Source organism: Micromys minutus (genome assembly GCF_963924665.1).
Source record: "Micromys minutus genome assembly, chromosome: 1".
NCBI classification, from domain to species: Eukaryota; Metazoa; Chordata; class Mammalia; order Rodentia; family Muridae; genus Micromys; species Micromys minutus.
In genome coordinates this window covers 62,507,793-62,535,081 of record NC_137969.1, presented here as the reverse complement: position 1 = coordinate 62,535,081, position 27,289 = coordinate 62,507,793, and the positions used below count along the sequence as shown (strand labels likewise).

The window sequence follows — 27,289 nt, the reverse complement described above, 5'->3', positions numbered from 1 at the left end:
CTTCTCAGTGACAACTGCCAGCCACACAACCTCCTCTCCCAGTGCCCTATGTGAGTGACTCGAGAGGGGGCAGTAGTCTTCTGAGGCTGCCTAGTGCAGTGTGGCCTTGACTGCTGGTGGCACACAACTGTCCCTCTTCCCTAGGCAGCAGGGACAAGTTCAGAGGGCCCAGCAGGACTCTCCAAGACAGGGATGGGGAGCACATGCCAACTCTCTTGGAATGGAAGGCCCATGTGGGTACTGAAGAAGCACATGGCATTTGGCCCACACACTCTTAGAAATAAATCCATTTATTATTAAAGCCACAAGGACTAACACAGCTTGTAGTGGGATGAAGCCTATGGGGTGGTAAGAGATAACTATGGGGTTTAAGTCTGGGCTCCCCAGTGTGGCCAGGGAACAAACTTATTCCTCAGGAAGGGGTCACCTTCCCTAAGTGTGACTCGGGAGAAACCAGGGCTGCTGCTAAAGCCATGGTTGCCATCTGGTGTCATTACTGCAGCTCAGCCAGGGACACGAACTTGCGGATGTCCTGGGCCAGAAGCTTGGGCTCCTCAAAGGCAGCAAAGTGGCCCCCACGCTCCATGTAGGAATAGGAGATGAGTTTGGGGTACTTGACCTTCACCCACTTTTCTGGGGCATGCAGTAGCTCAGAAGGGAAGGCCGAATAGCCGGTGGGTACAAAGACCTTCATCCTGTGGAGAAGAGGGCTGAGGTGAGGCTGAGGCTGTGTTCTCCTCACAGCAGAAAGAACTCTCAGGGCCTGGGGAGAACTCAGCCAGGTCAGATGGAGTCATAATGGCAAGGGCTTCCACTACCTTCGCAGTAAAGTTCCTCCTTTCCATTCATTAGGGACCTTCTCTGCCAGGGAGGGTCACCCAGGCAGGGCAAGGGTGATCTCTGAGGTTCCCTTTGCTGGGCCATGTCTTTGCTCTCACCCGAGGATCTCTATATAGGCCTGTGAATCCCAAAGTACCTGACAGCAGGCCAGGACCCGGAAGGAGTGGATATTCAGGATGTCTGGTATCTTTCTGCCTTGCCCTCAAGTCTTCTCTGAGTTAAAGGACAGATGGTAACCATCTCCCCACCCCAGATGTCCCTTCCCTGCTCAGCCAGGCTTACTTCTCATGTCTATGGACCATGAAGCCCCGACCCAAGTTTTCCTTGTAGAAGCGTTGGGAGGGGACAATGGTTCCTGTCGTCCAGTAGATCATGATGTTTGTCAGCAGATCTTCCAGAGAGAACTTCCTGAAAAAGCACATAGGAAATCCAGGCTCTGTGAAAGCTGTGACTGTCAGGAACAAACGGATGCCCGCTACAGATTCAGCACATCAGACAATGCCTGGCTCTCATAAGCTGTGAACCCTGGGAAGGACTGATGACCTCTACCTGCCACTCAGGGAGAGGGGCGTGGCCTTCTACAGAGAACAGCTCCAGCATTCCCTGGTAGCTGTCTTTGTTGTAGAACAGCCACTGTGTTTAGCTGTAATAATCCACTAGAGTGCTCTCATCCCTTCTGTGACATTTGCTGACATCCGTGTCTCAGGCCTATGTTCTTCTGAGTCTTACCTGTGGCTAGTTATGGCTCCATGTGACCTCTAACCCTGCTGACTCTTTCCTTCCCAGTTGCTGACTCCTCCAAAGGTCTCTGTTCTGATGGGCCATGGGTCTACAGCCCAACAACCCCTGCCACACTTTTTGAGAACATCTTAGTCTTGAAGACATACCCACCACATCAGGGTCTAGAATTTCAAGGTTTTTCTATCCTACAGGAGTTATAATCTGCCAGTGAATTACTGTGTCTTCCTCCTTGGCCATATCAGCCTATCTTCCCTGCGCTGGCTGCACTGTCTGGTCTAATGGTGCCCCTTCTATCAGCTGCTCTCCCCACCCCCACCCCATCTCCACTCCTTTCCCTTCTCAGTCCTGCATCCTGAAACTGCTCATATTGCTTGGGTATGTAGGAGTGAGGCTCTTATCAGGTCCTTTTTCTTTGTCCCACTGTCCTTTTCTCTCCCTTATCTGTAGTCAATAAGATTTCTCAGCATCCCTAGATGCTGCTCTTCACATTTTCTGTGATATCTACTGCAGGTCAACCGGACCACATGGAACTCTCCCTTGCACACAATATCTTCACCCAAGCTCTACCTTCGTGGATCCAGGCTCTGAATGGACACCTGACTCGGGTGCCTTGCAGTCTCTCTCTGCCTATCCATGTGACAGTGTCAAAAAGGAGCTTGGCATCAGCCTAAGGTCCTGGTATACAACACTGTGTCAGAGGGACACAGCAGTTCACCTCACACCCATGCACTCATACATCTCTGTCCCTTCCCAGTACTCTCCACAGAACTCATGGTCTGTACAGGTCCCAATTGGCAGGGCTCAGCTCTTCTGCCATAAAAGATATTTATTGTTCTGGAGACTTCCTGGCACATGTATTTTTTCTCATCAGCAAGTAGGAGGCTGAACAAACCACTGGCCCTTTCTTGTGTCCACTTCCCTATTCTCAATGAGGCCATAGAGTAGGGGGTGCACAAGCTAAGCAGTGAAGAAGCTTGCTGGCGTCCCCATGGGGTGCCTGCAGACAGGGATGGAATGTCTGGACAAGAGAGGCAGAGCCTGGGCATCAGGTCTGACAGAAAGGTGGTGGGGCCTCACCTCTCCAGCCCTCCATCCTCCAGTTCACGGTATTCTGACTTGGTCCAGGTGGAGAACTTTTCTAGGATGTAGGCAGCCAGGCCAACAGGAGAGTCGTTCAGAGCACAGCCTGAATGGAAAGAAGCAAGGGACGGATTCAAGCCTGACCCCAGAGCATATGTGACTCCAGGAGAGAGGTGTGGGGGACCTTGCAGGGACAGCAGGTTCAGCTGGGCACCCTACATCTGCAGCCCTGGTCTGTATGGCCTCCTATAGCAGGTGGAGATCAATATGTCCTATAGTCTCATAAATTTACAGGCCACATGGGCTACATCTTGGCATAAAATTGGATAATCAATTACAAGAAAATATTAATATGCCCATGAGTTAAAATACAACTCCAGCAATTGTAATAGCAGGGGATGGGGCAGGTCACCTCCAGTCATTGGAATAGCAGGGGACAGGGGCAAGTCACCGGATGCTTAGCATCAATGTGGCTCCAGGTACCATAACCAGCATTAAAAATCATGGCAGGGATAACACAGAAACCTCACAAGAGTCATTCAGAGGGAAAGGAACAAAACAGAGTCCATGCTGTGTGACTTAAGTACCCAAAGGATAAGTACAGGCAAACACTCCCTAGGACCCCAAGAAAGGGGGACTGACCATTCAGGTCCCTAAAGAGGCCATCAACTGTGTCTGGGACACGGGACCTCTGTTTACAGCATGTGTAAGGGACAAGGCTGACAAGCTCTTCTGGGGTGTGTAGCTGGAAGACAGCTCTCTGTTATATTTTATATTTTTTACATTTCCCATCATAGCAGGAACATCTGCTTCACAACTGGAAAGGCAGCCTGAGTATAAAGTGCATTTTGATCAGGAGGTGTCCCTGCTGTTGGTGTGGAGCTACCATGGGAACCGTGGGAGGCGCCACAGTGGGCAAAGAGACTCCCAGGTGTCCTCTGAGTGGACTCGGGAGCATCCGGAGGACACATGACAGTCCTCAGGACTTCTAGGGCAGCAGTTCTCAACCTGTGGGTCGTGACCCCTTTAGGGCCAAATGACCCATTCACAGGGGTCACATATCAGATCTCCTGCATATTAGATATTGACACGATGATTCATCACAGTAGCAAAATTACCATTATGAAACAACAACAGAATTTATTTCATGGTTGAGGATCAAAACATGAAGAACTGTTTTTAGAGGATCAAAGCATTAGGAAGGTTGAGATCCACAGTTCTAGGCTGATACTGCGTAGCCTCGCCTTTTAGCTTCTTTATAGGGATTTACTAGATTGGAAACAAATATGCTCCAACTCAGCTGCCTCCCCAATGCCTCTGTTTGCCTGGAGATGTGGTGGCAGCCTAAGGCACAGAGGTAGTCCTTGGCATTCTGGATCTTCTTGCTGCAGCCCCCAAGAGCAGGGGTTACAGACGCCTGTGTGTCACCGGCTCTGGCTATTCTGTAGGAGTTCATGAATTTTATATCCATGAGTAAACAAATTTGTATTCCAAACACCTTGAACAAACTCTATTTTTATCATCTTATCAATTATCAATTATAATTAAACCTATGATTGAAATTTTTAGTGTTTGTATTTTTGGGGGGGTCATTGTTTTTGTTGTTGTTTGTGTTTTGCTGTGTTTTGAGTCAAGAGTCTTTTTATGTAGCCCAGGATGGCTTGGAACTCACTGTGTAGACCAGGCTAGCCTAAAACTTGTGGGGTCCCCCTACCTTCGGTCTCTCATACATGGAACTATAGCTGTGGGAAATGACAGATCACTTGTCACCCAATGTGATGCCCTGGGTCCAGTTCTCAGTACCGAAAACAAAGATTTCTGCTTCCTGGCTAGGAGTTTCTTGCTGTAAGCTGTGTTCTCGGGGACAGTGAGAGTCCCTCCCTGCCCCACTGCCCTGGTGTGCTTACCCACAGTGTCTGGCTTGGTGGCTTGGATGTGTAAGTAGCCACTCTCCCTCATGATGCTGTAGAAAATCTTCTCCTTATAGGGGTACAAGAGCTCGATATCCTTCTCGGTGTAGCCAAGAAATCTCCCAAAACGTTGGCCCAGGAGAGGGGTGAAGGGGTAAACACTTCTTGAAATGAAAGCCATATTCAAGTGCAGGCCTTTCACGTGGCTGTGGGCAGAGGAATGGGCACAGGTGAGCTTCTGTGAAGGACAGAAGTGAGAGGACATAGAGGAAGAAGGGACAGGCCACAGACCTGAGGAATACAAGCCAGCCTCCTTCAGCCCCTGTCCCTCTGGGGCATCCACTGAGTGGGTCCTGAGTGGCTGGGGAAGAGGAAAGTGTTCTAGAGTGTTCTTGTCCTCAGGGCTGTCCTAGACCTTGTTCCACATAGACTCTAGACCCCTTCTTCTACTTCACACAGCCTCCACAGGGATCCCAAGGATCAATATGCCCTCTTCTACCTAATGAGAGAAGATCTGTTTTCTCTGTCCCAGGCCCACAAGAATCCAGGATTGGGGGACCCAGATAAGAGAACCCCAAGTCTCAGACACTGCTGAAGATGGCCTGGGGTGAGCAGTCCTGTGTCCTGTGTAGATTCCACGCACCCACAGGCCCTCGTGAGGCTGACCATGCCTGTTTGACTATGTCAACTCACTTGGGAACCATCTGGGCCATGTTGGTGCAGATGAGGGAACCCCAGTCTCCGCCTTGGATGTAGAATTTCTGGAAGCCCAGCCGTGACATCAGCTTGTAGAAGATCCTCGCCGTGGCCACTGAATTTAAACCTGAGCGTGCAGGGGACAGACAGGTTCTGTACAGTCTGGAGAATGGTCTAAGGCTGCTGTGCTTGGGCTCTGAGCGAGTTTCTCAAGCACAGTAGCAGCAGAAGATAAAATAGCAAAGCCTCATCAAATCTCAGGTGTACAGCAGGCGGTAGAGGTGAGCAGAGGCACCTCCCTGACAAAGCAGCAATGTAGGACCTTGCAAACATCCAGCAGAAGTCAGCGAGGGAAGTCAAGGCTGTCAGCTAGAATTCCCAGTGGACAATTTTCTCCCCATTGATGAGCCTCCACGTAGATATTTTATGGCATGGAGCAAACAGTAGCAGGGTGTTGGAAATAAGTTTGTCTTCTTGGCTGTCCTCGTGATGCAGCGTTTTTAATACTCTGAGCTGCTTGCTGTTTTCCCCTCTCCCTGTTGCAGAGTCAGGGCCAGCCTGACACAGGACTGCGTGTCCTGCAGAACACTTGGAGATAGATGTGCTTGAGTCTCAAATAGGGCATTGCTATGGGGTGTCTGCATCCTTGCTTCCAGAGCCTTCACTGAGCTCCAAAAGCACGTGACTACTTACTAGTGCAATGAACACTGAACAGGGAGTCATGGGTAGGCAGCCTGAGAAATTCTCTAGACCTTTCTTTTCCCAGGCTAAGGAGAAGGTACCTCACAGGAGACCAGACAGTAGAAGTCTTGGTGCCCAAGGAAGACCCAGATCACAGGACAGTATGCCTGGTTCTGCCTTCCCTAGGGCATTGCAGCCACACAGCATATGGCTCAGGGTGCTGCTGCCCCAGCAGGGACTGTGATGACAAAGCACAGTCTGGATGTGTCCCCCTCAGAACCCTGTACCTTTCTTGCTGGATGCCTCTGAGAAGCCATAGCCAGGAATGGAGGGACAGATGACTTCAAACACATGTTCATCACTCAGACCGTGGGTCTTGGGGTCAGTCAGCAGTGGGATGATCTTGTAAAACTCATAGAAAGAGCCGGGCCAGCCATGCACCATCAGCAAGGGCTTTGGGGTGCGGCCTGAGGGCAGCTGTGGAGGCTTCACATGGATGAAGTGGATGTCCAGCCCTGGGGACAGAGACAGCCAGCATGAGGGACAGAGCATTCAGGGTGAGGGAAGGACATTCCACTGCAGTATAGTCCTGTGAAGCAAATATCTATGTGATCATCTCACATACAAAGGAGCTCATGGCTATCAAGTTAAGTGACCATTTATGTCATGGTCATGGTATAGTTCAGTTTTACCAACATTTCTAGGCACTGTATATTCAATTACATAGTGCTATATTATTCTAAAAATGAAATATTTTTACTTATTCTTTAACAATTTCATATACATGTATATTACATAAATTCACTTGTGTGTGATGCTTTCACGAAGCTTACAAGACACACATATGCGAGATATATATGCATTATGTATGTAAGTATGTATATATGCATCCACGAGTGTATCTTGATAGCATCCCACACCCCGGGACTCCTTCTCTCATGTTCTTGATCTCCATTTTTCTAACCCATCACATCCAGATAGTGTTGTCTGCATGTGCGTGGCTGTGGCCAACCTAGAATCAGCTCCTACCCCAAAGAAAAGCGACTTTCCCACCCATAGGAGTCCCCATAATCCAGCAGATTCTCATTGAGGGGAATGCCTTGCAGAATTATTGACTGGCTTGACCTTGTGCATGAATGTAACAGCCACGTGTGGCTTATATTCTGATGAGCCTGTCTGACGTGAGAAATGGAGAAGTTAAAAATTGCATTGAGTTGAAAAATCCACTGTGTGTCCTGAAGAACACTTGGAGATAAATGTGTTTGAGTCTCAAATAGGGCATTGCTGTCGGGTGTCAGCGTCCTTGCTAACCAGAGCCTTCACTGAGCTCCAAAAGCATGTGGCAACTTACTAGTGGAATGAGCACTGAACAGGGAGAAATGGGTAGGTGCCAAGGAGCCTGGGAAATTCTCTAGACCTTTCTTTTTTTCAGGCCCTGCATGTTTGAGCCAAACAGTTCACATGAGCAATGGCCCTCACCTGCAGTGCCTGTCACTATGGTTGTAAAAGGCAGATCAATCCCTGGAACTCAGTCATTGGCCAAGACCACAGCATCCCACACACTGTTAGCATCATGCCCACTTAGTCTCTTTCTCAGTGTTTCAGACACCTCACACAGGTGAATCACTAGTCTGCCCTTTGGGAATGACACCTGTCAACCAGGACAATGCAATAACCTTAAGGTTTGCCCAGGTGTGACACTGAAGAATTTCTTTTGAAACTTATCAGGTCCCAGGTTGACCCTAAGTTGTGATCCTCCTGCCTCTGCCTTCCAAGGGCTAGGATAACAGACGACCACACCTGCTGGCTTCACTGTCTCCCTTTTCAAACTTGTACGACACTGACATATAAGTTCTGTGCTGTGCAATTCAGGGTTCTGGGCACTAATCTGACCTCACTTTCCAGGATCATTCCCAGGACCTGGCTGACCTGTGTTCCTAGGATTCTTCTAGTATGGTCTACATTCCCGAGAAACATTTCCAGAATATAACTCCCCTTTAACAAAACCAACAGGCAATGCTTCTTCCACGTTGGAACCTTAAACTTCCTACTTAGTATTTCCCAGGGTCCTCTGAGGCTAAACTTACAAACACTTTCAAGTTCATTTTAATGGGTAATTTTATCACATTTGGACTAAACTGCATGATATAAAGTTGTGCTAATTCAAAATTTAGTACAACATCATCTAATTTTAAAATTAGAAACACACACACATCCATGCTTGCATGGGCACAGGCTCAGGAGGGAGAGCTTGGCTATGAGGCTGAGGACAGTTTATCAAAGGACAGACCACTGAGCACCCCGTAGAATTGTCTAGCCCAAAACTCTATCAGTGGCTGAGCTGAGACAGGTCATGTACAGACCCCAGACTTCCTGTATAGACACTGCTCAAGGACCTCTCCACATTGCTGACTGGAATTTGCAGGTCTCTGGTGCACAATCATTGCTCTGCCTTTTGTCCAGTGCTAAAGACTAATGGTTTGTTGACTCAGCATTATTTGTCCATCCTGGCAAGATGGTGAACTACAATAGCTTATTGACCTACCATCAGATCCTGGGGTGCTAACAGCATAGTTGAGTTATGCAGGAAGGCTGCTCCTGAGATTCACACCCAACCCATCCCTGCTTCCCCCATCCTGGGGGCTGCTCTGGATCTCACCTTCAATCTTGGTCTTGAAGTGAGGGTACTGGTTGAGGATCTCCACCTGCTTCCTCCAGTCAAACTCGTTTCTCCAGTAGGACACCACTTTCTTCAGGTAGTTGGAGTTGAAGCCATAGTGGAAGCGGCTGCCCTCCAAAGGTGGGGATGCCCGGAACCTATCTATCCTCTGGTGCAAGTCCTGCAGTGAAGAAGTCGGGGTGGGGGGCAGAGACAAGAGAGGGCTTGTGTCTACCAGAGTGAACCTTGCAGCCATAGATGGTCACCGTGGAGAAGACACACAGGGTTCCCATGTATGTCACTGGATCCTTGTGGGGCTAATGGGTCCTCAAGTGGACTTCAGATTCTCCCTTTCACCTAACTCCGAATTGGTGGAATGGGGTTTGGGGGTGTAGGTAGAGAATGAAAGGTTTCACACTTGCCATCCGTGATGTGTTTTCCCTCTTAGCTCAATTCCAGTCATGTTTTCATTTCTTAGGTTTGTGAACAACACTCACTTTTAACTTACCCAACTACAAATAGTCCTGGAATTGGCAAACTTTGTAAAAAGTCATAGAGCAAGATTGTAGGGAAGATGCAAAGGTCCCACTTTCTCCCACTAAACAAAAAAGCTGCCATAGATGACCTCTGAAGGAGCAGAGAGGCCAGGGACACTGGAGACCCCTGCAGGAGCAGAGAGACCAGGGACACTGGAGACCCCTGCAGGAGCAGAGAGGCCAGGGACACTGGAGACCCCTGCAGGAGCAGAGAGGCCAGGGACACTTGTAGCCCCTGCAGGAGCAGTAATTATTGTATTTTTTTTGCTCCACCCTTTTCCAGTCACATAATCTATTCACTGGGTAGTTAATGAACAAGTGACAGTCTACAGGGTGACTTTGAGCCCTGCTGTGCCTGCACTTGCAGTACAGGATCAAAGGATCCTAACACAGACGAAATGGCCTGCCCTGGGCACAGGCTCCAAAGGCAGATAAAGTTCAGTATTCCAGCCAAGGGATGTGCCCTTAGCCTCAGGGAGTGGAGCTCAGTGTCATTGTTCACAGAGATGTCCCCTGGCCTCCCCCAAACAGGTTTGCAAACCTTAGATTCCACCCAGGACTGGTCCTCAGGGCTCAGCTTCCACGCTCAGCAGCGAGGGCCCAGCATGCCCCACACATGAACCTCAGCTGCCTGCTCTTGGCTTTAGTCCAGACCCTGCTCCCAATCTCTTCCTCCTGGGAACTTTGTGACCTCTTGTTAGTGCTTCAGTGACATTAATCTTCACAGATATGCAGGTCACTGTATCTCTTGATGCTGTCCCTTCGTGTGTGGTTGCTATATGCTCAGTTGTGTGAGGAAGTGTCTCTGTGATCTCCCAGCACTCCAAAGAGCATCTGCACACAGTAGCTGCTCAAGGATCAGAGGGTGAAGGAAAGGATGCATCATGTAAGGTCTGATCCCTGTGACGCTGACTGACTGGTTCCCTTAGGAGACTTCCTTCTCCCCTTCCTCTACCCACCAGCTCTTACTTTCTGAATCCAGCTCTGAGTGGAAAGACCAAGGCCCCGAGACTTGTAATCCTCTGCCTGTGCTCTCCAGTGCTTGGGACCCTCTCCTGTACCATTCTCAGCTTCAGGGTCCACCTCTGAGTCTGCCACACAGGTGACAATGGGCAGGCTTGGTATAGGGATATGATGGGCTCAGGAGTATTCAACACACAGTAGGGGCTTTCCCAATGCTGTCCCTATGGTCTCCATGCTCCTGCATGTCCTGAGCTCCACTCCCCTCTGTAGCTGTGACTTCCACATCCACACAGGGACATCTGCTCACTCTCTCCTCCCAGTGGCAGTCAGGGGATGGTGGTTTGGAAGCTTCAGTCTGTGGTGCACACCATGGTTCTAGTAGCAAATCTCCTGGGCCTCATGTGGTGAAGAAGTGGCTAAAGAAATGGGGTTAGTAAGGAGAAAATTCCTTTTAGGAGCAAAATGCACATGCCCTCAGGGAGAAGAGTGGCCAGGGAAAACCTCAGGATGGTCCATTTCCAAAGCTCCATCTTCAACCACATCCGTGCTGTGGTCCAAGTGAAACTCATCAGGACCAGCCCTGTGTCTGCCCTGCCCGAGAAAGGGTGTCTCACCTCGATCTCCTCATCTGATGTTTCCACCTTGAAGGGCCGGATGCTCTCATCTTCTTTGGCTGATGGCTTTGATCCTGGCCCCCACCACCCATCTTCAAGTGGTAAGGTCTCCTCCTTGTCCCGGGAGACAAACCAGTAGATGACAAAGCCCAGCACAGAAGCCAGGACAAGTTCCAGCCACATGACTCCTGGGAGATGAAGAGGATACATCAGCAAGAGGGAAAACCCAGCCTGGTGCTGGGCTCTCCAGAGATTCCAATTATAGACAGGCTCTTCCCCAGGTCTTGTCCAAAGGTGAGGGCTAATCTCAGCTGTCATTATGCTGGGGGTTAGAGCCTCCTAGGAGACAGCTCTTCCAGAAGAGCTGACCTCAGGTGGGAAGAGCCACCATGAATTTGGTTGGTGCATTTCCAAGCGCTAGAGCCCCCGACTGAATAAAAGAAGAAATCGATCTGAGCTCTAGCATTCATCTCTCTCTGCACTGTGACTGTGGATGCAATATGACCCATCACCTCCAGCCTCCCAGAGGCCACGCCCGCCCTTCCATGACTGATGTCCTCAAGCACAGCCCAAAAACTTCTCCATCAGTGACCTAGTCTTAAAAGTATTTTGTCACACCAACCAGCAAATACCTAAACATTACCCTCCTGCACTATTCATGGTTGCTTTGTGAGAAAAGCGAATTCGGTCCCCCCCCCCCAAAAAAAAGGTGTTGCTCTTGTCAGACTCAAAAGAAACACTTCTGAGGAATGGATTGTTCTACATGACTGACAGCCACCGTGGATGAAGCCTCTGCAGTGCCCTAAGTTTGCACAGTGAATCCTCATTTGATTCCAGTTTCCTTATTAATCACAGTGGCCAAGTTTACTGTTTCAAAGTAACTGATATAGTACATTTCATTTTATCTGTTATTATTATTAATACTTTGGTCATGGGACATAATCCTGGTCTCAAGTATTATAGGCAAGATCTATATCATGGCTAAACTACACTGCCAGTCCCACACTCCTTAGTTTTTCCTTTAAACTACTCCCTTTGTTTCAATGTTTTCTACTGTAGGTGTAATTTAATGGTTTTTTTATTTTTGGTTGTGAGCCTAATCTTTAATGGCTGAGTCATATCTCCAGCCCCTAGCAGTGTATTTTGTTTGCTTTGCTCTGCTATTCCTAAATTAATAGTAATACAGGGAGAGACACTAGCTCTTGTTCTGTTTTAATGATGTTTGAGATGGAGTTTGGCAATGGTATCTGGACTGGCTATGAACCCCAGCCATCCTCCTGCCTCAGGAGTATAGGTTTGGCTCATTATTCCTGGCCAATAATTTTCTTATTTAGGCCATCAGTGCTAAAGATATACAATATAAAAACCTGAATAATATTAGAGAGACAAACGCAATCATAAATCTGCTGGGTAGTGAGAAGTGACCACCCCCTGGGAACTGTACATGGCTGCTTCAGCAGCACTGGGTGGGACTGTAGAGACTGAATTTGAAGGCTTGGGGCTTCTGAAGGGCCTTCTGGTCCCAATACTGCTCAGTAGGTCCTCTCTATACCCCAATGTGTGAAAAGAGGGGACACATTCTATGTGTGGTCTTGAAAGGAGGGTTCTTCATGGGGTACAGGGAAAGTGGGAGGTCAGAGGTCCTGGGACCCATAGTCCAGTTGAGTGTGGGACAATGTTAGGGAGTTCACCCTCAGCTATGGCCGTCATCTCTGGGTATTTTAAATAGTTTTATAGAAGAGGATACACGGGGCTGGCGAGATGGCTCAGCGGTTAAGAGCATGGACTCCTCTCCCAGAGGTCTTGAGTTCAAATCCCAGCAACCACATGGTGGCTCACAACCATCTGTAATGAGATCTGATGCCCTCTTCTGGTATGTCTGAAGACAGATACAGTGTAGTTATATATAATAAATAGATAAATCTTTAAAAAAAAAAAAAAAAAAGAGGATACACACACCATACTGTGTGCCTATTCCAAGTGTACAATCCAATTGTTTGGAGTGTGCTCATGGACACAGGAACCATCTGCACAGCTGATGTTAGGATATTGTCATCTCAACAAAGAGAAACCTTACACCCTGAACATGTTGCTTCTCTAGTCCCCAACCTATCCTGGGCCCTCTGTAACCAAGTCTCCAGTTTCTGTGGTCATGCACTATTGCATTTCAGAAAATCCAAGCTGTACTTTAATACCCATGAGTCTGGACCTTTTTTCTTTTCTCTCAGGAAGAAGAAAGAAGAACCAGGTCTCTGCAAACCAATACCAGAGAGATCCCAGCCCAGCATTGTGGCTGGGCTCCTCAGCTTCCAGCTTCCTAGGACAGTGCCCAGCTTGGCAGGAACATGAACCTGTCCTTGGAGCAGGGGAAGAGGAGGTTTCACTGGTCACACTATAGTCAGGACCAGTCTGGGGTGACACAGAGCAGGGAGTGGAATCCCAAGGTAAGAAAAGGCCTGTTAAAAAAATACCTGTGCGCACTCCACCTGCTAATATCAGAAGGTCACGGACTCCACCAGTGTTTGTAGAGCCCCAAGTTTATTCCTGCAGAAACCTTCCCATTTAAGCTAAGAACTGGCCCACTACATGCTATTTCTAGAGATACCAAGCCACACAGAAAGTCAGCTGTGGGCTTCTACAGAGATGTAGGTGATGGAGTAGGGGTACCTGCATCCTAATGTGGAAGGAATCTCAAGTGGAAACTGCTTCTGTCTGGCGGGAAGCCTACTGATCTCCCCTGACCTACTGTCAGTCCCAGAGCCACCTCTGTGTCTTCCTTCATACCCATCCAATCACCAGGAAGCGACAACACACAGATATAACCTCTCCCATGGCCAACCCTCTCTGCCCAGAGACCTTATCAACCCACATCAAATACTGCCACAGATCTCAAGAGAGGCAACCTAGGCACTATCAGCCAAAGTCACTGGGACACTGAGATTCCCAGTATAGCCCTACATGAAAGCCATGCCCTGTGCATATGGTCTTCAACTTCCTACCCATTTCCCTCTTTGGGCTGTAAGTACCTGTGTGGCTCAAAGTCTCTGTGAGAATGTTTCCCGAGAGTCTGGGTGCCAGAGAGAAAGCTTTGCCCATCCTAGTGAAGGGATACTGGTGCGTGCACCCGTGCACACACACACACACACACACGTGTGTGTGTGTGTGTGTGTGTGTGTGTGTCTGTCTGTCTGTCTGTCTGTCTATTTTTCTCTGTTGGTGTGCATTCTATCATTTTATTCCCAGGCCCCCAGACCAAGGCTTTTGTCTCTCAACTTTAGACTCCCTCAGCCCTTGTCCTCAGATCCCTGATCAGTCAGGTGGTAAGACCAGCTCCAATAAAAGAAGTTAGAGAAGGCTGAGGATGAGTCCTTCTGAATTCAGACAGGGAATCTGCCTCCCCCCCTTCACTTCTAGAGACTCTCTGTTTTTACCTCAAAGTCCTCTTCTTTGAGAAGATAGAATACTGTCTGTCACCTGTGGCCCCAGAGCCACTGAAAGAAGACCAATTTTGCACGAAGTCATCATGAGAGCTACAAGCAGAGTCAAGTAGGAAAGCTAGCCGACCTATCCAGGGAACTGGACAACCAGCCCCCCACCTGACAGCAGCAGGGATGCCCAAAGTACCCCTGTTGTTCCCCCCCCAATAGAAGTGTCTACTTTTCCTTTTCTGGGAAAAATTATCCCAGCATGCTCTGCTGCTCACCAGGGCTAAGTGTAAGGCTCTGATTCCTCCCTGGTCACACCATGCCAGTGAGGGTGGCTGAGTGTGAGTCTTACCAACCCTGACTTTTTATGCTTTCATAGCCCCAATGACTCAGCTGATTCGTAGTGTACACAGGGCAGTTATCACCCTGGACTTCAGACAGCAAACTGAACCACAGTGACAGTGACCTGGAGGCTCAGTGCTGAGGGTCCAGTGCTGGAGCTCCACTGTGGGGGGTGGAACAGAATCCAGGCCAAAGGGCGTTAGGATGAATGACTCATGTCTGTCGTGCCCCAGTTCGAGGTTTTATTTACCCATGGGTGACTGTGGCCTGAAAGTGTAAACAGACATTTTAGAAATAGTTTTTAGTTTAAAACCCTGTGTTGGTCTGGCAAGAAGGTACAGCGACTAAAGGCACTTGCTGCTAAGCCTGGCGGGCTATGTTTGATCTTGGGGATCCACATGGTGGACACAAAGTCACCTCTGGAAAGTTGTTCTTTTATATCTTCACATTTCTCCATCCCCCAAAGACTCCAAGCAAAGAACAAAACTCCAAAGCTGTGATCATAAATGGTGTCCTCTCCCACTGGCCCTGTGCCATCCCACCCAGGTTGTTTTGTTTGATGTATCCAGTACTTACATAGGGGCACCCTAGTGATCACACTGGTGAACTTGATTTCAAGTAACCCTTTGTCACTTAGTAACAGCATCTAAGTGGCGCCTTGGAAAGTATTGTTCTCCAGAAAAGCTCAAGAATATAGTGAGGACACAAAGCAACAGAGCTAAAGAGTAACTTAAAGGCTTTGTTTCTTAGAATAATCCAGGTCAGAAGAGTATTAGTATTATCTACTGTGTAAAATGATGCTGCACTTTGCTCAAGTGTCAGTCACTGGGCCTCCCTCTACACAGCAGGACTGGCTGCAATGTCTCAGCTCATCACTGAACATTCTTTCTGATTAGCCTTGAGTAGCCACTGGCATTGTCCTGCTGCATTTGCCAATCAACAGTACAGGCAAACCCAGTATTCATGGACCTTTAAAAACCAGCCAACCAACCAACCAACCCACCTACCAACCCACCCACCAACCCCAACACTTACTTAAGATAAGAATCAGAAAAGAGAAACACCTAGCACCATGCTTGTGAAGATTACAATTTATGGCCAAAGAATATATCGCTGTCACTTGTGAATACTGAATGTCCTCTCTCTAGCTTGCTCCCTCAGTATGTGTTTACAGTCTAAAGCTTTCAAGTCAGGCCTGGGACCTCAGAACACTGACAACCACAAGCCCAGGTACGGTGGCCCCCAAGGAATCTACTAGACTGTGAGTCTTTCCCCCTCCACCTGGAAGGGTAATAAGCAATACCTTTCCCTGGAACATGAGTGGATAGCGCTGCCTGGAAGAGGTAGAGCCTGACCAATCAGAACTGGTACCCACTGTCTATGGGTATGTCTTTTCTCACACACCCCTTCCCCTAGACTGAGCATTGGGATCCTACAGTTCAGAGGAGGACAGACTTCCAGTCCTGCTTCATTCATAGTCTACAGTAAAGGGGGTTCTAGTACCTTTTCTTATTCCACTGATGTGTCTGTGAGTTCCACTGCTTCTTCCAGAGCATAACTATCAAGATATTGGAGACTGTTGAATAAAGAGGAAAGGTCTGTGTACTGGCTGATTTTGTGTCAACTTAACACAAGCTGGAGCTATCACAGAGAAAGGAGCCTCCCTGGAGGAAATGCCTCCATGAGATCCAGCTGTAAGGCATTTTCTCAACTAGTGATCAAGGGGGGAGGGCCCAGCTCATTGTGGGTGGTGCCATCCCTGGGCTGGGAAACCTGGGTTCTTTAAAAAAGCAAGTCAGTAAGTGACATCCCTCCATGGCCTCTGCATCAGCTCCTGCTTCCTGACCTGCTTGAGTTCCAGTCCTGACTTCCTTTGGTGATGAACAGCAATGTGTAAGCTGAATAAATCCTTTCCTCCACAACTTGTTTTTTGGTCATGATGTTTGTGCAGGAATAGAAACCCTGACTAAGTCAGTCTGCAGTCTAGTAAAGGTAGGAATGCTGACACAATTCACTTCAGCAAAGGACTCACAGGAAGATGCCATGGGCACCTCCACTGTGATAATTCACCTGGGCTCTGACTTTCTCATAGACTTTTTACGAGAGGTCAGCCCCAGATGGCCCAGTTCCCGGAAGAGCTGGTTCAGAGGAAAGACTCAACCATGAGTCCCCTGGGGGATGTGTCATTAACAAGTACCATGCAGTATCTGTGAGCTGGGTAGCATGGTAGCACACTTCGTCAGGCAGTGAGAATGCTGCCTGGACCAGGAGGATCTTGGAGGCACAATGCTGGGGGGTGGGGGTGGGTGGGAGGTGGTTCTAGTATGTTTTCTTCCTCTGGTGGCTCCATCTGCAGTCCTATCACAGCAGCTGTGGAACTCTGGATAAGTTATGAAACCCCTTGAGCCTTTGCCATCTAGACTGTGGGGATCATCAACCTATAATGATGAAGAACAAATGGCCCCAGGAAGTGCTCCACCAAAGCGAGTGTTCTTTCCTTTCCCTTAATTCACTATATGGGACCCTCATATCCACACCCCCCACAGCAGCATATATGCACAGGACCAGGCTGGAGGCAAGAAAGTGAAGACACCTATGTCCTGGGATGCCAACTGTCCTGCCAATGCACCTTCACCAAAGCCGTGATCCAGAAGGAGTAAGCCAAGATCCGCCCATATAGGCCTGTGACCGTCCACCTTCTGTAAACCATGTCCTAGGGGTGCATGTCTGTGTTATTGGCTGCAATGAAGTCTTCTGTGTGGTCTGTTTCTACTGCAGTAGAGAACACTCTAACCTCTTCAAAACACCAAAGTTTAGGGGATGTCAGGAAAGATACTGGAAACAAAAAGGCAAGTCCAAAGTTCCTTTGGACATGCTAGCTCCTCAAATGGGAGGTTAATTTATCTTGTACCAAAGGTTTCATTCCCCCAGTAGTCTTTTTATTCGTTTTGTAACCCTGGAGAAGTGGAGTTGGGGAGAAAGCCACTCCAGTGGAGGCCCCCAGTGCATGTGAGGAGATGTGTTTGATGCCTTGTGTTACAAAAGCAAAAGGAAACCATAATTTTTTCTTAGAGTTATGGTATTCTCCCCAAGGAAATGATTGGCTGTTATAAAACCAAAACAAACAGCTAGATACAGACATTACAACATTGTATCCACTGGCTGGGAAGATGACTCAGAAGAGCACCAGCTAGTCTTCCAGAGGACCAGCTGAGATTCCATTCCCAGCTCTCTTCTCACATCTATCTACAACTCTGGTTCCTGGGGACCTGGCATCTGTGTATGCATTATACATATGAGGTGCATAGACATGCATCCAGCAGGTAAATTATCCAGATGCACAAACGTTAAAAACCAAATTACAAAATCAACTCATAGTAACCGGAGGACAACGGTAACTCACTGGAAATCTGATGTGCAGCCAAGTCTTCATAAGAAGAATTAAGGTTATCTGTATTTTAATGTCAGCTGCTGCTGTTCATCTCGCCTTGGTGGCAGAGCACTTGTCAAGCGTGTCTGCCGAGTTCAAAACATTGTGGTTATCGGCTTTTGTACCATTCAAATAATTTTAAACCAATGCATGCATTATCCACTCAAATACAAATTTTTACTTTCCATTTTTAAGCCATGAAGTTTTATCCGTGAAATCTATTTCAATGTGTCAGGTGTTAGCACCAGAGTCTCACACGACACACTCAGGCAGGTGTGCCATGCTCGACTAGGACTTCCTCCTGTTTGTGAAGTCCACGAGATAAGGATCAATCTGGAAACCTAAGGGCACCAATCTGACAGCGGCCCAGTGAACATGTAAAGCCATGAAGACAAAGTTGGCAAGGCGGGGGTAGGGTCAGGATAGGGGAAGGGAATCAGGGAAGAGGCCATTGGAGAACTGGTATCATAGAAGAACATCATTTACATTCACTGACCTCCCTCCCCCGCTGCCTCTGTAGGTGACAGAGACGCATGCCTATTCTATACTTCCTGTGAGTTCATCCCTTCATACTTGCCACCAGTTCCCATTCTCAGATGTCTCCCAATCCCCAGCCCACATGGCTCTGAACTGTGACCCTGTCCCCCTAAGCTTTGTCTTCTTTTGGGGTTTCCGCTCATGTGCCATTACCCACTGGCCACTGTCAGGTTTCTAAAACAGAGACTCCCTGGTAACCATTCTTTATTCCATGGCCGTATCTGTAAGTTCTGCTGCTTTTCTTCAAAAGCAGAACTATCAGGTCTATCTCTGCCTTGCATCCAGCCCAGCCCAGGCACCTGCAGGCTTCCCCTCCCTGCCCAATCTCTGCCCACCAAGTGTCTCTTATGGAAATTTGACTCTCTTCTCTCTGTGTCTCCCTGTGTGTGTGTGTGTGTGTGTGTGTGTGTGTAAGGGGGGGAGAAGGAAGGAAGGGGGGGGGGAGAGAGAGAGAGAGAGAGAGAGAGAGAGAGAGTTAAAACCTTAAGGAAATTGCCATGTCTCTGAAACAAAGCAAAACTAGTTAATGGTACCTCTGAGGCCCATGTGGTCTAAAGACCCATCTCCCCCTGTATGAGCTTAAGCCACAAATCCTAACCATCTTTGTTTAGTTCTTGTGCTCGGCAACCTCTCCTGTCCCAGAGCTGGGGGGGGGTGTTTATTACCACCACCGTCATTTCTGTTTGTGCTTGGCTGTAATACCAGGGCCTGTGCCCCTCTCTATAAGCAAAGCATCCTCAGTTCCCTTCTGTATTCTCTGAGCCTTGCACCGACTCAATGATTATTCAGTGAATGAGATGAAAAGTTCTCTGGAACATAACGTAGACACTAGAAGTTTCAAGTGACAAAGATTTTAAATTCTCCTTAAGTAATAGCATCCAGCTTATTTCTCAGTCTAGTCTGCGGAGCTAAGGGACAGAGGATTATTGTAAGTGTGGAGGAAGGCTAGAGATAAGTGTGGGGTCAGAGGGCAGTCACTGCAAACCTCAGTTTGGGTCAGATAACTGTCCTTGGAGAGAAACCTGTTCTCTAGACCCAGTGCTCAGTCAAGCATGTCCCCTGAGATGGCCCTCTAGTACCAGCTAATAGTGACACAGCAGATGTAGTCTTTGTAAGGCAAATTACAGGCTTGGATACTCAGGGGTTTTCCAGAACAAAGGCCAAGTAAGTGCAGAGAGCCCTGCCAGTGTTGGCAGCAGGCCCTGGATCTGAGAGGACATGAGGAGCACTCCCTCAGGGAGAGGAGCACTCCCTCGGGGAGGCTGTGTGAGATTGCCTGGTGATTACCTGAACTCCTGGCAGCCCCTCCTGGGGGCATCCACACTTTGGCTTGGGAGTTGTGGGGGCTGAGGGGAAGATGTCAGACCAGGGGAAGAGGGAAGTGTGGCCTTTTATTGGCCCAGGATCTGACTGGCCCTGCAACTCCATCTCCCTTCCTAGGGAGATTAGGAAACTCTAAGCAGAGAAAGGGGAACATTTGGTCCCTCTTGTGTTCCAGTCAGACTGCCACAAGGGAGGGGTGCAAATGCCTTTGCTGACAATTCCCAGGCCTTCTGATAGTGCTGCCTGCCCACTACTCCAGGTTTCACGCTGGTCGGTGATTAATGAGCAGAGGCTTCCTCGGACCTCACAGATGGCTAATGGCCAGTCTCTTTCTTCCCTGTGCTGTGGTGGCTCAGCTGTAGTGCGCCCTCTGTGCCTGGTCTAATGTCTCCTTTCTTTCAGAGCACAGCCTTGGAGTTGAGCTAAGAACAGGCCAGAGTTGACTAGCAAGAGAAAGTTCTAGTGCATTTACAGACAACATCAAAGAGGAAGAGCAGGATAATGTGGGAGGAGCCTAGTGGGGAGCCTTAGGGAGGTGGCATAGCCACACGTCAGCAGAGATGGTCAGAAAATCGGTGATCTGGAGGGTGGTAAGCTCTGCTGAAGCCCACCAGGGGCTGGGGCCAGCCCAGCTGGAGGTCAGGCCGGCAGTGCAGCCCTGTGTCCTCCTAAGGACAGGGACTGCTTCTCCAGGCCTCAGTCTGGTCACCACCACAGAGTTAACTACTTAACTGGTTATTTAGGGAAGGCAGGCCCCAGGTGCCTTTGGAGAGAGGATGAATACTTCTTGTGTGAAAAGGCCACAGCTAGCTCATTAATTACTTAGAAACTGTTTTACTTAGTCTCAGGCAGATTCCATTGCAGATGTGTCTGAGATCTCATTAACAATGGCCTCTTAACTCGATTTTATGGGCTCTCAAACAAACATGCTCCATTAAGGCGTGCGTGCGGGGGTGCGTGCGTGCTCGTGTGCTGGGGATAGATTCCCAAACCTCCCTCATGTAGGCACATCCTCTCCCAGAGCTGTCACCCAGAATGGTTTCACTCAATGCTGCAGGGACACGGGTTTTAAAGTCCTATCAGGAGGGAAGGGCAGGAGGAGCTGCATTGTTAAGTCCCTGTGCCCTCTCCCATCTCCAGCTCTGCCAATCAAAATAGGGTGTCAAGTTTCCCACTGGTTTAAAATGTCTAGAAGTACATGTCATCTCCTTTAAGGAGGAAGGTTAGCCCATGTCGAGGTAGCAGAAGTAGACTGACTAGCATGCATTCTCTTTCTTCCCACCGAAAGCCACTCACTGTGGATTGTCTTCACTATACCCAGCTGATCCTCAGGGATTATAACCTTGTGGTCTGGAAGTTTCCTCACTAGCATGCAATAGGGCTGCTCCAGGTATTATGACTTTCCCCTTGCCCGCCTTGGCAGACCCACTGCCCAACCAGCATGTCCCTCAGAGAAAACAGAAACACTCAGAAAACTGGAATGAACTCCCTAGGTAGCCTCTGATGTTAAGCAACCCTGCCCATCATGGTCTCCTTCTTGAACAGTTTCTCAGAAAACAGGATCCTAACAGGGCCTGGAGACTCCTATAGCCAAATGCACAGGGGAAGAGAACAGAGTCGCTTACTCCCACTTGGCAGAGTTCATTCCCATTTTCTGGGTGTTTCTGTTTTCTCTGAGAGACTAGCTGGTTGGACAGTAGCTTTGCTGAGGAAGGCAAGGGGGAAAGGCATAATACCCCATGAAAGCAGGGGAGACCAGCTCCCCTAAACTAGCCTGCCATTCCCAAGCACTTAGGTCCAGACACGTACAGTCTGACTGCCATGTATTTTTAAAAGATTTAAGAAACAACTCGTCCAAGAAAGGCAATTTTCTTTTAATTTAGACAAGGAAGGGTCTCAAAATTTCTCCAAACAGCATCATATTAGAGTTTATAGAAAGCCAAGGGACAAAGGTAAAGCATAGGTCATTTTACCTGTCAGTTTGTGAAAACATGACATGACTGTTCCATGGCATGGTGAAGGGAAGGTTGTATTGTAGATATGAAGGGGAGAAACCCAGAGCAGGAAGAGTGCAGTAGAATGAACAAGGCCCGCAGACTGGACCTGGCCATAAGAGAAACAGGAGAACAGTGTGGGATGGGGGGTGGGGAGGGAACAATGAAGACCAAAAGAAGACCCAGAGTGTGCATGGCTGAATTAGCAAGCTTATAAGGAAATGAACAGCTAGGGAGGAAACCCATGAGCTGGAGAAGTTTGGGATCCTGGAGGAGGTTAGAAGAGCTAGATCCTGGTGATACTGAGCTAGTCTGGGAGCCAGCATGGGCTTTGGCGTGCTAATGGGCACCAGAGTTAGCAATTTGTCCCTCTGCCAGTGTAAAGGAAATGGCTCCTTTCATAGAGGGGAGCCAGCTTCACAAGTCCTTGAGCAATGCTGGCTGTTGTCTCATCACCAGAGTTTGAGGAAATGGCCTTTCAATTTATGTGAAAGGGAGACAGGCTAATCTGCCTTTTGCCAGTGCTGAGGAAACCCAGGTGCCCCTGCTCTGTTCTAGAGATAAATTTTAAATACAAGCCTTCTCTCATGATCCATCCAGTCCCTGGTCATATTCAGTTTACTGCTCTCTCTGTTCCAAACCATTCAGAATGTTTCTGGTCGTGTTTTCTCTCATATCTACAAAGGACCTTCCTGTTAACCAAACCTTTGAATGCCATGTGATCAGTTTATAGAAGCAGCATGTGGCTCTCCCATGCCACATGAAGACTCTGGGATTTCCTACCCTTGGGCATGGCATCCCACAGTCCTCCCAGGTCATTGTGAAAACTACAGGCAGATTCAAGCATGTGTGTCCATGGCAGGAATGCTCAGGTGTTCTATAATCCACTGTCTAGAGAAAGTTCAGAGAAGCCCTGGACTGTAACATTGTGGTAGTAATTCATGAAGATAGGAACACAGGGAAAAGAAGAGGACAGAGAGGAGCCCCTCAACCCTAGGATCCAGTTAAGTGTCTTCAAAGAACTTTCAAATTGCTTACAAGAGACCATAATCCTTTGAGTAAAGCTCACAAATAAGACTGAACCATGCTTAACAGTCAAAGCACATGTCTACTTCCTTGTGACATGTAGTGAGAATTCCTTTGAACTTTTTTGACTTGCTTAAAAAAATAATACTTCTTCTTATCAGCAAACAAGTGTACAATGAACCCCATAAACCACTGTGTAATCCCAGTTGCTAAATAAAATGTAGATAAAAATGGGTATGCTACAACATCCTTTTTCCATCCTATCATCCTCAAGGAGCAGAGATAACTTCATGACAAGGCAGAGTACAGTGATAGCCAGGCTGAGGGCAATGGAGGAGAACACACCCTAGAAGGAGGGAAATGAAAAGCCAAGTCTCTTCCCCTTACCCACTGCCTTAGTTGGGGTTTCTATTGCTGTGAAGAGACACCACATCCACAGCAAGTCTTATGAGGAAAACATTTAATTGGGGGTTGACTATAGGTTAGAGGTTTATCTCATTATCACCATGGTGGGAAGCATGGTGGCAGGCAGACATAGTTTTGGAGAGGTACCTGAGAGTTCTACATCTGGATCTGCAGACAGCAGGAAGAGACATAACCACTAGGCCCAACTTGAACGTCTGACACCTCAAAGCTTGCCCTGGTGACATAGTCTCTCCAACAAGACCACTACTCCCACAAGTCCACACCTCTTAGTAGGACCACACCCTATGAGCCTATGGGGGCTCTGTTCTTTCAAACTACTTCCCTCACCCACCACTAATCTTGCTCTCAGCCCAGGTGGGCATAGGCTGGGCTAGGGAGGGGCCAGGAGAGTATACAGGAACTAGGTTAACTGCAGTTTACCTGAAGGTAGGATGCAGCTCTTGAGTAGCTGTCATTCATAGGATGGGACTTATCAGTGATGAAACTGTCCCAAGTCACCCACAATGCTGTAAAGAGTTCCTCATCATATTCCTGTAAGCTCAATCAATTCATCGGTTCATCAGGTTGTTCATCTGTGGAATCACTTGTTGCTGCCTATCTCTGACGAACAGACACTTTTTAAGTCTATCTTAAAACCTTCTCTTAATAACTCCAACTCTGCTTCACACTGAATCACCCTCAATCGCCCTTTACACCAGAGGTCAAGATCCTGGCTGCCCCTGACTGGATGTTCCAGGGACAGCCACAGGCTGCACAGCCATAGTGCTGAGTTCTGTCCTTGCTGCTGAGGAAGGCCTGACTCTTGAATTTATCAGTCCGTGAACTACTATAAACCTAAGAAATAAAGGGCATTTTCCCTGTTGAAAGAGCACTTAAGGTTCAGAGAAGATGGTGAGTCAAGGTAATCTAAGCAGCAAGTGCCAAAGAGACATCCATTCTGTACCACTGCAGGCCAGTCTCTGGAATGCTGGAGGCAGCAAAGACTCCACCTTCTTAAGCACAAACTAGGCTAGTTGTTCATCAGTTGGTCAAGTAGAGTTTTCTGGAAAGATGTTTTAATACACAGCTGAAACAATGCTTTCCCCCTAAAGTGAGCTCCTCAGGCCTTGGGAGAAAGCACAGGCGTGGCTCTGCACAGTGGCTTGGCTCCATAGGAAAGTGCAGAAGACCGACTGGCAGCCAAGGGGAGGCAGGCACTGGGCCAGGAGTCAGATGCCACTCCAGGCCTGTGATGCTGGGAAGGAACAAGCCTGCCACTCTCAGAGGGAAAACAGTTGCTTTCTGGGAAGAAAGTAGGAACTGTGATTTTCCTCAGTAAATCAATAAACCCTGGTAGCAGAGCACTTTGTTTCTTTGAACCAGTTTGTGAAATTGATTATGCATCTGAGGATGGAGACCCAGTCTCCCCCATTCCCTGGGCACCACCATGCAGGAGAAGGAACTTGGCAGAGGCTGGGCTTCCTCTTGGGCTCCTTTTCCCAGTCTTGTCAACATAGCTCTCTGGGGACTCCCCATGCCACCAGCTTGGCCTGAAGACCACCTGCAGGTGATCCCAGAAGGCCAGTGAGACTGAGTAGTGGCCCTCCTGCCTCCAATCTTGGCCCTGACCTCTGCTGTCCCCTTCCCACCATCCAAGCTGTGTTCCCATACTCTGAGGTCTTAAAACAAGAATCAGGAAGTAGAATTTGGGCCCATGTTCTTCAAATACTTGAGTCAAGGCCAGAATCCCAGGGAAACAAAAACAAAGGGGTTGGGGGAGGTGCCAGATAAGTAGGGTGATGCCTGGGCATGCCAGGGCGGCTGTGGATGGGAGCAAGGATGTTGCTAATCCTCACAGGGTGTTTTGTGAGTTCCACATGTGCACCAGTTGGACACTGGGCAGAAACTGTACCCCAGGGGGCTCTAACAATCCCTCCCTCTGATCACCTCTCAGTGATCTTCCCTCTCAGTACATCTAGGGCAGCAGGTGTGTAAGGCACAGCCAAAGGCAGGTGCAGTCACACCAGATCACATGGGGTACTCACAATGGTGCTGAAGCTCACAACTGACTCCAGGAGCACCTCAGGGTCTAGGGGAATTCTTGTTTTCTCGGAAGGAGAGGCACAGAAAGCCTGGGGCTCTTTCACTGACATAGGTCAGTCCTCTCAGAGGGCAACTGAGGACACAAAAGCCACCCACAGCAGGCACACCTCTGCCTCAGGACCTTTGCACCATCTCCCCTCAGCCCTGTGCATCTGGACCCTGAGTAGTGAGGCACACTCCTAACCCTTTGGTGTGCAAGTGTTGCCTGTGTGAGGCCTTCCCCTTCCACTCAACAGCCCTGGTCTCTTTTTATGGCTTTCTATTTCCTTCAGCTCATAAACATAACTTCTATTTTACAAATAAATATTCATTTATTATGTGGGGCTGGGGATCTGACCCAGGCCCTTGAATTTAGTTTGTTGTCTGCACTAAAATGCTTCCAGGGTCCATGAAAACACACTCCCTGCCAGCCCCAGGGCGGAGGGCAGTGGCTAAACAGTCAGTCTGGATCTTTGAGCACAGCCCCACTGGTCACACTCCTTCAGGGACACAGGAAGCCATCACGTGGCCCTTCTCGTGTGGGTATTAGGGAATGGAAAGTGTTGGCTGAACACACCCATGTTTTTGCTCCCAGCTTGTGAGAGGGCAGAGCACGTCCAGTCAGTGGATGTCCCCACGTGAGAAAGGAAGCCATTATCACAATAAAATACAACGTGAGCCTTAGGGCTCTGTGAGTTTAAAAAACCAAAAACGAGAGAGAGAGAGAGAGAGAGAGAGAGAGAGAGAGAGAGAGAGGGAGGGAGGGAGGGAGGGAGGGAGGGAGGGAGGGAGGGAGGGAGGGAGGGAGGGAGGGAGGGAGGGAGGGAGGGAGGGAGGGAGAGGGAGGGAGAGAGAGGGAGGGAGAGAGAGGGAGAGAGGGAGAGAGAGAGAGAGAGAGAGAGAGAGAGAGAGAGGGAGGGGGAGGGAGAGAGAGGGAGAGAGAGAGAGAGAGAGAGAGAGAGAGAGAGAGAGAGAGAGAGAGAGAGAGAGAGAGAGAAAACCAACCAAACCAACGATCAGGACGAAATTGGAAGCAGAGAAGTAAAGTTTGGTAAAGTTTGAGGTCGACAATACTGCCAGCTGCTTAGAATGCGAGAAAGGCGCAGGAGTAGGGTTAACCTGCATACACAGGCACAGGATACCTCCTCCCCACTTCTGTTTCAGCCAACCAGATGCAAGGGCCAGCGGAAGTTTAAATGGTGGGAGGGGCAGACTGGAGAAGTTGGAGGTGCAGACTGGAGAAGTTAAAATTAAGAGCATAGACAGCTCCCTCAACTACCAGGATCAGCTCAGGTGCCTTGGGCAAGTAGCAAGCCTGAATCCGCGGGGAAGGGAACCAGGGGCCCTGAGGTGCCAACACCGCTGTCAGGCCTAGCACCCACCCCTTGCTTCCAAGGCGCAAACGGACTGCCCTAGGAGGATGAGGATTCTGATGCAGGACTGGAAGGCATGGCCAACTGCACGCCCGGATCGGTCTAGGGATAGGGAGAAGCGCATTTTAGCTGCAGGAGATACAAGCAGCCACCGCAACTCTCACGCTGGGGTGCTGCTGCTGTCCCCGGAGCTTACTGTCAGGGTCGCGCTCCTGCTCCTACTCCCGCGGCGGCTGGTGTGCAGCTGCTTCTCTCCCCAACTCCTCTTGAGCAGTCTGCTTGTGGCTGAGCTAAGAAAACACCAGCAGCCCTTTGGCCCCGCCCCTACTAGCCCCGCCTATCTCGGCCCCACCCCCCAAGTTAGCTAAGGTTTCACCAATTCTGGCCAAGTCCTCTGTTCTGAACAGGATGCTGGCAGTTTCAATTCTACAGGATGTGGACTCTAAACATAAAAACCCGCGCTGGTCTGGGGCTGCAGCCTTCCTCTCACCTTGCTAGCAATTCGTTGTAATTATTTTATAAGCGAATCGGTCCGTGAACAAACGTCTGGGGATAAAGCTGGAGGGTAGGATGCTTGTCTCCCAGAACCGCGAATAAAATAATGAAGTGTGGATATGAACACAAGAACCTTA

The 27,289-nt window shown here is 48.8% G+C and overlaps 1 protein-coding gene across 1 annotated transcript; it reads right to left on the bottom strand.

Annotated features, from left to right (window-relative positions):
• Positions 1-274: 274 nt before the first annotated feature.
• LOC308433248 (epoxide hydrolase 1) lies at positions 275-26,959 on the bottom strand. Its single transcript, XM_080933257.1, has 9 exons — positions 26,854-26,959; positions 10,721-10,908; positions 8,608-8,788; positions 6,236-6,463; positions 5,265-5,394; positions 4,569-4,777; positions 2,659-2,767; positions 1,123-1,248; positions 275-695 (listed from the first exon to the last, which is right to left on the bottom strand). Exons 2-9 carry the CDS (start codon positions 10,901-10,903, stop codon positions 494-496), a joined length of 1,368 nt encoding a protein of 455 aa, XP_080789383.1. The 5' UTR covers positions 10,904-10,908; positions 26,854-26,959; the 3' UTR covers positions 275-493.
• Between the last annotated feature and the right edge of the window lie 330 nt (positions 26,960-27,289).